Source organism: Salvelinus alpinus, chromosome 10 (assembly GCF_045679555.1).
Source record: "Salvelinus alpinus chromosome 10, SLU_Salpinus.1, whole genome shotgun sequence".
In the NCBI taxonomy this organism is placed as follows: Eukaryota; Metazoa; Chordata; class Actinopteri; order Salmoniformes; family Salmonidae; genus Salvelinus; species Salvelinus alpinus.
Genome location: NC_092095.1, coordinates 27,190,080 through 27,205,829, shown reverse-complemented (window position 1 = coordinate 27,205,829; position 15,750 = coordinate 27,190,080). Strand labels below are relative to the sequence as shown.

The window sequence follows — 15,750 nt, the reverse complement described above, 5'->3', positions numbered from 1 at the left end:
TGAAGATGGATCATCAACATTTTCTCCTAAACTCTGTAACTGTTTCACCATTGGCCTCATAGTGAAATCCCTGAGCGGTTTCCTTCCTCTCCGGCAACTGAGTTGGGTAGGACTCCTGTATCTTTGTAGTGACTGTGTGTATTGATACACCAGTATCCACCAGTGTGTTTAAAATTCACTACTTGATTGAGGGACCATACAGATAATTGTATGTGTGACGTACAGAGATGAGGTAGTCATTCAAAACTCATGTTAAAACACAATTATTGCACACAGAGTCCATGCAACATATTATATGTCATTTTCCCATTTTAATCCCACTTTGTAACAACAACATTTTGAAAAAGTCAAGGGGTGTGAATACTTTCTGAAGGGACTGTATGTGCCACAGCTCTTTCCAAGAATTGCTTGAATCGACCGTTGACTGTTCAACTCAAACAGGTCCTCAAACTTATTTGAATTTCATACATTCAACACTTGAAATGTCCTACTAAAATAACCATGGCAGACAGAAGAAAATCATTTCCCCAGAGGCTTTCCTTAGAAAAAGCAATTTTGACTGTTAGTGAGGGTGTCTGGGACTCTGGCCAAGGCATAAAGAGCTTAATTCTACTTTGGTGGACATTATTGGAGCTATCTCAGAGAGTGGACCACAGAGGAGGGTAACTGCTCCTGGACTCAGTCCAGCCTAACCTGGCAACACTGCAGTTTGCGTCTGATTTAGGGGATGGCCACTTTTCCTGTCTTTCTAAAGAGGCATTACTCTCCAAAATCAACTTTTTTCAGACCTCAAATGTCAAGATAACCCAGGCCATCGGTTGTGTAGATCTAGCTATATGGTTCAACCCCAAATTAATGGAAAAGATAAGCACCATAAATCAGAAAAATGTTCCATTCATTTTGGATTGTGGTGTATAACTGCAGCTACAAAACAGATGGCCAGGGATGTGGACTTGTTTTGATATTACACTAAAAAATGTCCTCAGTTGAACAGAATTCATTCCACCAAAAATTGGTCTCTGACTTCATCAAATGGTGAGCTGTCTCCCACCATGCACCAGTATTATGTGTCATTACCCTGCAGTTCTGATTGCATTGCTTTAATTTATATGGCCATTGTTCCCACATTCTATTTGGCTCTCCTAATGTCATTGTCAGTGTCTCCCTTTTACATGGCTCATTGACTATGTTAATATCTCCTCTGGAGGTTAATTCCACTGGTCCTTAATGTCATATCTATGTGTTGAAATGAAGTGGAAGGTATTGCACTTTTAAGGACTGGTTAAGAATTTCAAAGCCCATTGGCGACGTTGTATCTTACCGTATACATTTATTTCATGCTTGTTTACAAACGTATTTTTCCAAATACTGAGAACAAAGTCTTGTTTATAACCAGTTTCGTCATCAGTTTCCCTGGCAACAGGGATTTATTGTGCTCTCTTTACTCCTGGGTTCATTTTGATGACTGTCTGCGTCCCACATGGCACCCTATTCCCTATATACAGTAGTGCACTACTTTTGACCAAGGCCCATAGGGCTCTGGGCAAAAGTAATGCACTATATAGGGAATACAGTGCCATTTCAGTCAATGTCTTAGGCACCTACCGGTGGAGTAAACCTCTAAAGCAAATCTGTCTTTGATGTAGCCGACTTGTCATTTCGTCAAGTTCATGAGCTCACCAGGAGGGAAGCGTTGCAACCGTTCAGCCCTGCTTTATCTTGGGGTACTGCACTCCATTTGTGAGCAATCGTGTCTCTGGCGTTGAATACAACCAAGGTACCATTGATTAAATATGAGGTGGGATTGTGTGAGGTGCCATGGGAGCCTACAGCTGTGGAGTTTGGATTGTTAACAGAACAAGAACAAACACGCATGCTGACACACACACACACACACACACACACACACACACACACACACACACACACACACACACACACACACACACACACACACACACTCAATTTGTCTCTCTGACTCTTTTCTCTGTGCGTGTGTGCATGCCTGTATGTGTTATAACTCAACGAATTGTCACTTGTGTATCTTAATCACTGTCTTATCAGGTAATGCCACCATAAAGGGCTGGAGATAAGTCTATAGGGCCATACTGTTCTGTGGATGAGAAGAGGTAAAGGAGAGAAGAAAGAGAGTGGGAGTGAGGGGGCATTCCAAACAGCTCCAGGCTGTATCTCCTGACCTGGCCCTGGGGAGGGTCAGGATAGCCTGTCCACTGATGACAGATTTGGTCTGTGTGTTTTGTCATGCGGGCAGGGGGATAGATGGGTGTCTAATAAAGGTTTTGCACTTTCTCCCGCTGAATCTATCGATCTACCCTGCCTCTGACCCTCTATCCCCCTGCCAGCGAGAACAATACCAAGCATGACAACGGTAAGAGACCTCTCCCCTCAGGGTCATCCACCATAAGCTGTAGATTCATAAAGCCTCACACAGCTCTATTCTTTCAGCTTTATCAGGCGCTTCACCCAATGGTAATTTCCAGAATTTCTACTTTCCATATCATAGTCGTGTAAGTGCCCCTGTGTCCTCTGGCTTTAATCTCTCTATGAAAACCCTAAGCCAGCACTTTTCCCCTTTTGTCTGGGAGGAAGTCAAGGCAGGCGTTTTATTATCTGATTAAATGTAAACTGGAAGGTCAGTGGAGAACAAGTTGTCATTTTAAATGATGGCAATATGGGGTTACATTTAATATTCAAGGTTCTAACCACCAACTGTGCTGTAAGGGCTACATCCCAACTTGAGAAACATGCATGTAACTTGAATTTGTGTGTAAATAATGCATTGATGCCAATGTAGGATTTATAAGATCCATTACTAGGGCTGTTGCGGTGACCGTATTACCGCCACACCCGTGCTCACCAGTCATGAATGTAGTCAAATTCCACGTGACCATTTAGTCATGGCAACTAGGCTTCTCCAAGCTCTGATGCTGCTGATGGTCATTAGTAGCCTACCAAAATTGCTAACTGTCCCTCTAATCACTCTGACATCAATGCAAATGTAAGCGAAAATCAAATCAAGCACTTCATGAGAGCCTATGAGCTCATGTTGCGCAACATTTCCATAGGCTATGCAATTGTGTGAGACAACACAGTTTTGATGGTCTTATTTCTCAACTTTCCTAATGTTAAGCACATTGCTTCGCTTTACAACAGGAGTATAGCCAAGCTGGCTGGCATGAAAATGAACCACGGGAAAAGCGTCCTCCATTCGCTATTTAAGTGCACAGATGACATTTATTTTTGCCCCTGTTCCGAAACAGCTGCAAGATAATGGTCCATTCTAAATCAAAATTAATTCCACACATAGAGTATATTATTTATTATATGTAAAGACAAAATTAAATTAAGAATAATCTGATGGGTGACAATATTATCACTTGTGAATGATTTCCAGCGTGTGCAGCAAGGCAAGAAAGAGCCCATGCATTTTTTTTACTTTTTCAAATCATAGTCGCATACCTCATGTAGCTTAGCCCTTAGGCTTATGTTTTGATAAGGTTTGTATCACAACTAAAGTGGCCAAATAACTTAAGCACATGAATCCGCTTTACAGCCGGTGTAGAGCCTAACTGGCAAACATAGGTGGCGCTTGAGTTTCAAGTTTGGGGAAGATATTTTCCCCCCAAAAAATGCACCTTTTTATAATAAAGCATTACATGCATAATCACATTTGCGGTCACTTTTGAGAACAGTGTTTTCTCGTTAATTGATTTCATTTTGGAACATTTGCTCTAATAGCCTTCTGCCGTGTGTGCATCGCTGCGTGTGTGCGTTGCTGCGCTTATAATTTGAAGAAATAGCCTAATAGTTGATCAACATTTTAAGCTTAATGATCTGATCTGTTGCATCAACCTCATTGCTTTGAATTTTTTTTATTTTATGTGAGTGGTTGTATTCATGTGGGATCTATCAGCATCCCACAACTGTCCCAAAGTATATATGGAATACTTATTTCTCACACAGGACAAGTTGACCAATAGAGTAGGTCAACTTTTGTACAATGGGGGATAGTAGATTGACTTAGGCTAGTGCTATTGGCCTACTCATCTTGTTGGCTGACAAAAGGTAAATGTGGACAGTTCTAACATCTTCAATATGCACCTCGGAATTCCATAAGGACGCGCACAGTTGCATCTCCGATGTGTCTGTCTAAATTTGTAGCCTATTTCGGAGCTGAGATGCCTGTGAGAAGGACCCAATCACGTGACGGGCATTGGCTAATAAGAATTGAGATATCTGAGAGATCCATGTGAGTGAGAGGTAGGTGTTTCGGAGCACGGCGATAGGCAGCCGGAAGAAGGGAATTATAATGATTATATTCAGCCCAAGGGCACAACGGCCACACAAGGGGGATGCCACTGAGAAATTCGAGGCCTGGTGAGAGTGAGAGACTGATGAAGTGTGTACAGCCTGCGCAACAAACACTAAGCAGAGCTCATGCCTTTCATGCTAATTTTTTCAAGTCATCATTAGAGTCGCATCATGCAGCTGTAGAATGTATTTCAAATCAAAACATAGCCAATGTTTGTATCATATCTAAAGTTGCATAAATAACTCTAAATTAAGCATATAGGAGGACCTGTTTCTTTGCTAACCGCTCAACACAAAATAGCCGCATGTGCGCCCTCCCTTTGAAATCTTTTGTAGAAAATATCCTTTCTATTTTATTCAGCTATGTTCAATTTTATTCTTCATACTATAAAATAATATAAAATAATGCCACAGAATTCAAAGCAAATCTTGTCTGCTAAATTAACTAGTGTATCCCATAGCCATATGGCATATTCAGATCAGGGCCTAACATAATGTCTGAGTATGCTATTATGTTCTTCTGAAATAGACTACATTTTCTTCATATCATGTCTCTTTAGACGTGTCAAAGATAAATAATGGATTTATTGTGATGGTGTAGGCTATATTAAATGGATTTATTAGACTTTTTAAAATGTCGATGGTCTGCGTCAGTGGCTTGTAGGCTATGCGTGGAAGCCAGGAGATGCTAAACGTGTTTATGTTCATTAACGGTCAATTACTGTGAGACCAGCAGTTATTTGCTTGACCATCACCGATTGACAAAATGTCATGACCGCCACAAGCTTATTCATTACAAAGGCACTACATCCTGTGTTTTTCCCCCTGGTCTGCTTTACATAGCGTACCAACTATCTAGGCCTACCTCTTTGAGGAGTAGGTCAGGGGTTTTCAAACCTCATCGGGGACCCCCAGCCATTCCATGTATTTCAGAGCTATCACACCTGATTCAACTTGTCAAGTAATTATCAAGCCCTTCAACTACTTTAATCAGGTGAGCTGGTTTAGGGCTACAACCAAATTGTGAAACGTCTCAGAGGAGAGGTTTGAAAACCACTGATGTAGATGGGTGATGGAGGTGACATTTACATTTACATTTTACATTTTAGTCATTTAGCAGACGCTCTTATCCAGAGCGACTTACAGTAGAGTGCATACATTTTATTACATTTACATACTGAGACAAGGATATCCCTACCGGCCAAACCCTCCCTAACCCGGACAACGCTATGCCAATTGTGGGTCGCCCCACGGACCTCCCGGTTGCGGCCGGCTGCGACAGAGCCTGGGCGTGAACCCAGAGACTGGTGGCGCAGCTAGCACTGCGATGCAGTGCCCTAGACCACTGCGCCACCCGGGAGGTATTTTGTGTTGGTGATGTTAATGTTGGTGACAGGACCAAAGAGTAGTAACTGAGGTGACAAGGGCAGAGAAGTTTGTGTAAATGTGACAAGGCAGCGTCCCCCCCCCCCCCCCCATTCTAAAGGCAGTGAAAGCTAAAGTGACCCAATAGGTTAGTTATTCATGTGAACCAGATGCCCTGTTACCCAGAGGAGCGCTGACAGATGCTTTGTAAACAACAGAGGCTGTGTGAGGATACAGAGCCTGTCATTGGGAATTAACTCACCCCTTGGTTTTGGCTGCTTTTTGTGAGCATGGTGACAGTATTAGAGAATCCGTTGATGTTTTCATCTGATTGCTAGAGAAGGATGTATGAAACAATTTGTCTGAACTGCCAGGAGGCCGACTGTCATTATCTCTCGTGTTATGTTGAATCAAATAAAATGTTATTTGCCACATGCGCCGAATACAACAGGTGTAGACTTTACTGTGTGAAAGTTTACTGGGTGAAAGTGACTAGGCAATCAGGATAGATAAAGAGTAGCAGCAGTGCAAATAAAAAGAGGGTCAATGCAAATAGTCAGGGTAACCATTTGATTAACTGTTCAGCATTCTTATTTGCTTGGGGGTAGAAGCTGTTAAGGAGCCTTTTGGTCCCAGACTTGGCGCTCCGGTCCCGCTTGCCCTGTGGTAGCATAGAGCACAGTCTATGACTTGAGTGGAGTCTTTTACAATTTCTGGGCCTTCTTCTGACACCGCCTGGTATAGAGGTCCTGTATGTACTTGGCAGTATGCACTACCCTCTGCAGCGCCTTACGGTCAGATGCCAAGCAGTTACCATACCAAGCAGTGATGCGTCACTGGGCATCTCGCGGCTGACTGAGCGTCAGAGCCGGTGTGGTAGGATTCGTTCTTAGTCCTGTATTTAAGCTTTGCCTGTTCAAGGGTTCGTCGGAGGCCGTAGAAGGATTTCTTATAAGCATCCGGATTAGTGTCCGGCTCCTTGAAAGCAGTAGCTCTAGCCTTTACCTCAGTGCATATGTTGTCCATGGCTTCTGGTTGGGATATGTACGTAGGTCACTGTGGGGATGTTGTCCTCGATGCACTAACACCTTAGCCAAATATATTTCAACTCCGTTTTCACAATTCCTGACATTTAGTCCTACTAAAAATTCCCTCTCTTAGGTCAGTTAGGATCACCACTTTATTTTAAGAATGTGAAATTTCAGAATAATAGTTGAGAGAATGATTTATTTCAGCTTTTATTTCTTTCATCACATTCCCAGTGGGTCAGAAGTTTACATACACTTAATCAGTATTTGATAGCATTGCCTTTAAATTGTTTAACTTGGGTGAAATGTTTCAGGTAGTCTTCCACAAGCTTCCCACAGTAAGTTGGGTGAATTTTGGCCCATTCCTCCTGACATAGCTGGTGTAACTTGCTCGCACATGGTTTTTCAGTTCTTCCCACAAATTTCTATAGGATTGAGGTCAGTGATGGCCAGTCCAATACCTTGGCCTCCCCCTTTTTCTTCCAAATATAACAATGGTCATTATGGTCAAACAGTTCTATTTTTGTTTCATCAGACCAGAGGACATTTCTCCAAAAAGTATGATCTTTGTCCCCATGTGCAGTTGTAAACCGTAGTCTGGCTTTTTTATGGCGGTTTTGGAGCAGTGGTTTCTTCCTTGCTCAGCAGACTATCAGGTTATGTGGATATAGATACTTTTGTATCTGTTTCCTCCAGCATCTTCACAAGGTCCTTTTCTGTCGTTCTGGGATTGATTTGCACTTTTCGCACCAATGTATGTTCATCTCTAGGAGACAAAACGCGTCTCCTTCCTGAGCAGTATGATGGCTGCGTGGTCCCATGGTGTTTATACTTGCGTACTATTGTTTGCACAGATGAACGTGGTACCTTCAGGCGTTTGGAAATTGCTCTCAATGATGAACCAGACTAGTGGAGGTCTGCAATTTTTTTTCCTGAGGTCTTGGCTGAGTTCTTTTGATTTTCCAATGATGTCAAGCAGAGAGGCACTGAGTTTGAAGGTAGGCCTTTAAATACGTCCACAGGTACACCTACAATTACTCAAATGATGTCAATTAGCCTGTCAGAAGCTTCTAAAGCCATGACATCATTTTCTGGAATTTTCCAAGCTGTTTAAAGGCACAGTCAACTTAGTGTATGTAAACTTCTGACCCACTGGAATTGGGATACAGTGAATTATAAGTGAAATAATCTGTCTAAACAATTGTTGGAAAATTTACTTGTGTCATGCACAAAGTAGATGGCCTAACCGACTTGCCAAAACTATAGTTTGTTAACAATAAATTTGTGGAGTGGTTGAAAAACAAGTTTTAATGACTCCAACCTAAGTGTATGTAAACTTCCGACTTCAACTGTATGTCAAATCAAAGTTTAGTGCACAGGATACAGGGTGTAAACGGTACAGTGAAATTATTCTCCTTTTGTGACTGAGGTAGGTTTTAAGTCATGCCAGCCACAATTTCAATTAATTCGTTGTTTCTATAGGAATTTTGATTCTTCAATTGTATACATTGTAGCCTGGACATCTAACCTGTGAGAAACATTATCAATAAAACATTTATTCCTTGGTCGCCCCTATGGGACTTTGTGAAGTATGTGCTGCAGTCTGAATCAGATATCCATAGTTGATATGTTTCATAAGGCCTAACCTCAGAGCGACTACTTTGGAAATTAGAACTTAGAAAGTTATATTGCACAAAAACTTTGAGTCAAGGGTGAGGAAGTTAACTGATAAGACTGGTCAGACAAATGTTGAGCCGCAGAGAGAGAATGAACTACGAAAAAGTATTCTGTCTTTTCGAAGAGATACTCGACTTTGTTATAGAAATGAAAAGGTCAGTTAATAAGGAGTCTCTGGCCTCGGAATGGAGTGAGTGAAAAAGCGACGTAATGAAAACATAAAGAACAAAGGCATTTATCACTGGGTGTTCGGCAGGGATGAAAAGGAATCTTCAGAGCAGTATTGATATAGTTCTGCTTGGTGCCATGACTCATTTGTAGAGTTTGGAAGGCTTGCAGCTGGCTACTGCATCAGCGCTGGAACAGAATCACACCCCAAATCGCTTCATTGAGGAACACTGAATAATTCAAACATGCAGTATTGGCAGCTCCAATCACCTACTTTCAGCCAGGTAGCATCAAAGGGCAATGGAATGTATAATTTGATATGAGATAGTAATTAGTACTTTTTTGATATCTTCAGAGTTTCAAAAGCTGTTTTGAAAAATGTTACTTTATTTATGGAACGTATGGTATTGTCAGACATCAAGGGCGCTCATGCCACAGTACTGCAGAGAGATTACAGGCCTCTCTGCATTATTTTGTTTTATATGTATATGTGTGTGTATGTATATGTGTATATATATATTTATTTATTTATTTAACTAGGCAAGTCAGTTAAGAACAAATTCTTATTTACAATGATGGCCTGCCCCGGCCAAACCCTCCCCTAACCCAGACGACGCTGCGCCAATTGTGCGCCACCCTATGGGACTCCCCATCGCGGCCGGTTGTGATACAGCTCGGGATCGAACCAGGGTCTGTAGTGACACCTCTAGCACTGAGATGCAGTGCCTTAGACGCTGCGCCACTCGGGAGCTGCAAAAGGCCATGTCTATGCCTGGTATTGAAACTACGCTTTTAGATTCGATTACAAATCATTTGGACAACAATGCTTTGCGGTCACAAGGTGTTCAAAAGTATCCTATCCTAGTTTTTGAAATAGGCATGTCTGAAAAGCGGTCACATTTAGTGACCCATTAGCCTTCACAACATTGACACACTCATGTCCTTCTCCAGAAGTGCTCACAGCCAGATCTGATCACGATTGGATCACAATCTTTTGCTCGTATACTCCTGACATTATGACATAAGTGGGCACATTCTAAAAATACCAAACAATTTAAACCACCAAATCTCTAACCTATTCCTTAACTTTTCATTACAATAAAGCAGAATCAGATTAAATACTGCTACGCTCAAGAAGCCATTCTGAAACGATTATGCTATTTTCAAAGAATTAATCTGTCACCACATTACGCCCGAGGTACCAGACTCACCAGGCTCTCTGCTGTCTCTACACCTCTTGTTGAATCGATGGTGAAATATGTCCCCCGTGCTGAGCCCTCTGAGCCTTCACACCCGTGACCTTTCCTCCTCTTATCTCCTTTGTTGTCAATCAGCTAGGGGATACTGTGGCATAGTCGCTGGCCACAGTACTGTCACCAGCTCGCTCCCCAGACAGCCAGGACATTGTAAAACGCTGGCCTCGGTCAGCACGGGCTAATTGGGTGGAGTGTAGCATCAGGAGAGAGGGAGGTGACTGCTGCTAGCCTCGCTTGTTGATGTTGCTGTGTGAAGAAGTGGACAACGGCCCGTGGAGTTTAGATACTGATGCGTCTGCTGCATCTAACAATTATATACTGGAGTCTACTGGAGGCTTGCGGAAATGGAAGTTGGTCTTATGTGGCCACTTTTTAATGCAATACATGAACTGTATTTAGAACCATGTCTTGTAAGGTGTGCTGTTATTTCAAGATTCAACACTGAAGCTGCCTGGTCAAAAATAGAGATTGAATGGAAATGAAAAGAACTGCTGATATGGTGTGGGTTTACTGTAAATGACACATTCCACTCTGTTTCTACATGTGATTAGAAGAAATGTGTTTCGCCAAGGTTGCTTTGTGTCTCATTTCAGATGCCGCTCGTACGAGGACTGCTGTGGCACGCGCTGCTGCGTCCGAGCCCTCTCCATCCAGCGGCTATGGTACTTCTGGTGAGTCCTACCTACCAGGCTGTCCTTTCCAATGGATCGACATTTACTCTGCCCTCCCCCTCTAACTCCCCTCCTTCCCTCCATGACAGTCCCAAGGCTACATCCGTCGCTATTGGTATTCAAGGCCCCAACTCAAGGATTCAGGGGGTCAGGCAGCCAAATCAATACCCCGCTCCAGAGATGACTGCGGTGTTAGCATACAGATAATCCCCTGCGACCATCACCCCTGTGACCTCTCTAAACAAGGTGTTTTGTGAAGTGGCCCTTGGCTGATAATGAAGAAAAGGAGCCTTGTAGTAAGGGTTAGATGAAATGTGTCTGTGTGGAGCGATATAGGCTGGTCAATACTGAGCATTGAGTATGTTGTAGTTAAGCTCTCGAGTCAATGGGGAGCTGATGTGTTGAAGCGAAGAGCTTGTGTAGGATAATTATGACCGAAACAATGGCATGCTGAGGACAAGGACATCATGAAACCGTTAGGGACCCAGAAAGAGAAATGCAGCGCACTGGGCACGATCCTGTCAGGCATTGTCTTATACGCCTATTGTGGGATATGCAATTAAGCATGAAATAGGCCTCTCTTTTCAATGATTAATGCATGTTAGTGGTGCAATTAGCCATAACAACCTCTTGAGTTACAAGAGTCTAGGGTCACTTATTCTCTCCTTCATCAGCCTTTGTTTTTCCAGTTGAGCCGTGTGGCATCACTGCTTTGCTTTCGCAATCCAACTGCGAAAACAGAACATGGAACCGCTACTCACCATGGAAATAAAACCATGGTTTCATGGTGCTCTAATGGCCTTGGGTGAAGGGTTTTGATCCCCGACTGCCTGGTCTCTGTTACCTTTCACGGAGCTTGTGGGTCAAGGCTGGTGTCAACTCAATTGCGAGGTTCTCAAGGCCCACGTGGAGGGTAATGTCCTCGCTCCCCCTCTCAATTTAATGGACACCTGACCTTGTCTGTTTGGAGCGATTGGAGAGGTTGGTTCACTCTACTGGCAGGATCTGTGGATATAATGGTTGCTTATTCTGATAGTGCCACGTCAAGGCAAGCTGACTATATAAAGCCAGTGGCAAGTTGAATCCAATTCTCAAACAGAACAGGGGTTACTTGTTAAACTTCACTCCTGACCAATGTCACTAATGACAGTACAATGTCAGGGATGTCTCTCTAGCATTCATAAGTACAGTTGAAGTCGGAAGTTTACATACAAGTAGGTTGGAGTCATTAAAACTCGTTTTTCAACCACTCCACAAATTTCTTGTTAAACTATAGTTTTGGCAAATCGGTTAGAACATCTACATTGTGCATGACACAAGTAATTTACAGACAGATCATTTCACTTATAATTCACTGTATCACAATTCCAGTGGGTCAGAAGTTTACATGCACTAAGTTGACTGTGCCATTAAACAGCTTGGACAAATCCAGAAAATGATGTCATGGCTTTAGAAGCTTCTGATAGGCTAATTGACATCATTTGAGTCAATTGGAGGTGTACCTGTGGATGTACAGTCATGGCCAAAAGTTTTGAGAATGACACAAATATTAATTTCCACAAAGTTTGCTGCTTCAGTGTCTTTAGATATTTTTGTCAGATGTTACTATGGAATACTATATTGTCAAAAGGACTTTATTGACAATTACATGAAGTTGATGCAAAGAGTCAATATTTGCAGTGTTGACCCCTCTTTTTCAAGAACTCTGCAATCCGCCCTGGCATGCTGTCAATTAACTTCTGGGCCACATCCTGACTGATGGCAGCCTATTCTTGGATAATCAATGCTTGGAGTTTGTCAGAATTTGTGGGTTTTTGTTTGTCCCAACCGCCTCTTGATTGACCACAAGTTCTCAATGGGATTAACGTCTGGGGAGTTTCCTGGCCATGGACCCAAAATATCGATGTTTTGTTCCCCGAGCCACTTAGTTATCACTTTTGCCTTACGGCAAGGTGCTCCATCATGCTGGAAAAGGCATTAATCGTCACCAAACTGTTTCTGGATGGTTGGCAGAAGTTGCTCTCGGAGGATGTGTTGGTACCATTCTTTATTCATGGCTGTGTTCTTAGGCAAAATTGTGAGTTAGCCCACTCCCTTGGCTGAGAAGCAACCCCACACATGAATGGTCTCAGGATGCTTTACTGTTGGCATGACACAGGACTGATGGTATCGCTCACCTTGTCTTCTCCGGACAAGCTTTTTTCCGGATGCCCCAAACAATCGGAAAGGGGATTCATCAGAGAAAATGACTTTACCCCAGTCCTCAGCAGTCCAATCCCTGTACCTTTTGCAGAATATCAGTCTGTCCCTGATGTTTTTCCTGGAGAGAAGTGGCTTCTTTGCTGCCCTTCTTGACACCAGGCCATCCTCCAAAAGTCTTTGCCTCACTGTGCATGCAGATGCACTCACACCTGCCTGCTGCCATTCCTGAGCAAGCTCTGTACTGGTGGTGCCCCGATCCCGCAGCTGAATCAACTTTAAGAGACGGTCCTGGCGCTTGCTGGACTTTCTTGGACGCTTTAGGTGCAATCTTACTGGCAGCAATATCCTTGCCTGTGAAGCCCTTTTTGTGCAAAGCAATGATGACGGCACGTGTTTCCTTGCAGGTAACCATGGCTGACAGAGGAAGAACAATGATTCCAAGGACCACCCTCCTTTTGAAGCTTCCAGGCTGTTATTCAAACTCAATCAGCATGACAGAGTGATCTTCAGCCCTGTCCTTGTCAACACTCACACCTGTGTTAACAAGAGAATCACTGACATGATGTCAGCTGGTCCTTTTGTGGCAGGGCTGAAATGCAGTGGAAATGTTTTTTGTGGATTCAGTTCATTTGCATGGCAAAGAGGGACTTTGCAATTATTTGCAATTCATCTGATCGATCTTCATAACATTCTGGAGTATATGCAAATTGCCATCATACAAACTGAGGCAGCAGACTTTGTGAAAAATAATATTTGTGTCATTCTCAAAACTTTTGGCCACGACTGTATTTCAAGGCCTACCTTCAAACTCAGTGCCTCTTTGCTTGACATCATGGGAAAATCAAAAGAAATCAGCCAAGACATCAAAAAAAGAATTGTAGACCTTCACAAGTCTGGTTCATCCTTGGGAGCAATTTCCAAATGCCTGAAGGTACCACATTCATTTGTACATACAACAATACGCAAGTATAACCACCATGGGACCACGTAGCCGTCATACTGCTCAGGAAGGAGACGCGTTCTGTCTCCTAGAGATGAACGTACTTTGGTGCGAAAAGTGCAAATCAATCCCAGAACAACAGCAAAGGACCTTGTGAAGATGCTGGAGGAAACAGGTAAAAAAGTATCTATATCCACAGTAAAACAAGTCCTATATCGACATAACCTGATAGGCCGCTCAGCAAGGAAGAAGCCACTGCTTCAAAACCGCCATAAAAAAGTCAGACTACAGTTTGCAACTGCACATGGGGATAAAGATCGTACTTTTTGGAGAAATGTCCTCTGGTCAGGAAGTTAAAGCTTGGTCGCAAATGGGTCTTCCAAATGTATAATGACCCCAAGCATACTTCCAAAGTTGTGGCAAAATGGCTTAAGGACAACAAAGTCAAGGTATTGGAGTGGCCATCACAAAGCCCTGACCTCAATCCTATAGAAAATGTGTGGGCAGAACTGAAAAAGCGTGTGCGAGCAAGGAGGCATACAAACCTGACTCAGTTACACCAGCTCTGTCAGGAGGAATAGGCCAACATTCACCCAACTTATTGTGTGAAGCTTGTGGAAGGCTACCAGAAATGTTTGACCCAAGTTAAACAATTTAAAGGCAATGCTACAAAATACTAATTGAGTGTATGTAAACTTCTGACCCACTGGGAATGTAATGAAAGAAATAAAAGCTGAAATAAATCATTCTCTCTACTATTATTCTGACATTTCACATTCTTAAAATAAAATGTTGATCCTATCTGACCTAAGACAGGGGATTTTTACTCGCATTAAATGTCAGGAATTGTGAAAAACGGAGTTTAAATGTATTTGGCTAAGGTGTATGTAAACTTCCGACTTCAACTGTATGTCAATGTTTGTATATTTACATTTAAACAGAAATGGCGAAATGAGTAGGATATTAAATGTGGCACTGCACAAATTATTTGGAATTATTCACATCACATGTTTTGTCAATACGTAAATGGTTTAATATATTTTTGTATAATAATTTTAAAAAACTGGTGATTCATTCACAATTTACAGTATTCACAATAGAGATAGTCACCGCCAAAATTATTGACACCGTTGATAAGGGTAAGCAAAAAAGACAGCATAAAATACAAATACTGAGCTATGCAAAACAATTTTTTGAATGATATTTTAAACTAATGCAATTGTTCAAAACAAATTCTTATGAAGATGTTTCAAAATGATTGGCACCCCTAAAGATTCGTATACATAAAATCAAACAAAATGTATTAACGTTCTACTTTTTTGAAAGCATCTCAGCCTTCCATAGTTTCACTAGTGTATAAAGAGACACATGTAAGACACATGTAAAATCCATTTGTCATCCATCACCATGGGGAAAGGCAAAGAACTCACAAACTTAAAGAAAAATGGTTGTCAGCCTTAGTAAATCAGGCAATGGGCATAAAACAATAGCTAAAATAACTAAATGTACCACTATTAGGTCAATAATGAGAACTTTAAAACCACTGTAAAAGTGCTAAACTTTCCTGTTCTTGTCCACACGCACAGTGAGGAAGTTGGTTCTGGAGGCAAATAAAAATTACAGAACTTGGTCGCATCTTGGTTACCAAGTCTCTTACAATAGGCTCTTTGGAAGGGTTGACAGAAAAAAAAGGCTTTTATTGAGAGCAACCAACAAATGTAAATGCCTGGTGCTTGCTAAACGGTAGTGGCACTTGGATATGAACCAGGTGTTATGGACATATGAGACGAAAAGAGGTCTTTGGCCACACAGTGGTGGGTTTGGCATCGAAAGAAAGATGCGTAAGCAGAAAGGTACCTCATCCCTACTGTAAAATATGGTGGAGGATCTTTGATGTTATGGATCTATTTTGCATCCACTGGTCCTGGGGCCCTTGCTGTGGGCCAAAAACTCCATCCAACTTGATTTATTTTTTTCAAATAGCTCTTACATTTAAAAGGGCATTATCATTTTCTCAATTACAGAGTGTTATTTTGACCTCGTAGTGTGAAAATATTGTTTTTGACTGCACTGCCCTTTAAGTCAATAGCATCTGCCTCTGCCAGGAGGCT

General features: G+C 42.2%; 1 protein-coding gene across 1 annotated transcript in view; it reads left to right on the top strand.

Annotated features, from left to right (window-relative positions):
- LOC139531824 (WW domain binding protein VOPP1-like) overlaps positions 1-15,750 on the top strand; it is an 85,707-nt gene that overhangs the window by 42,758 nt on the left and 27,199 nt on the right. The window contains exon 3 of the mRNA XM_071328697.1: positions 10,420-10,497. Coding sequence (XP_071184798.1) covers positions 10,420-10,497 — 78 coding nt within the window. The remainder of the gene's footprint in view (positions 1-10,419; positions 10,498-15,750) is intronic.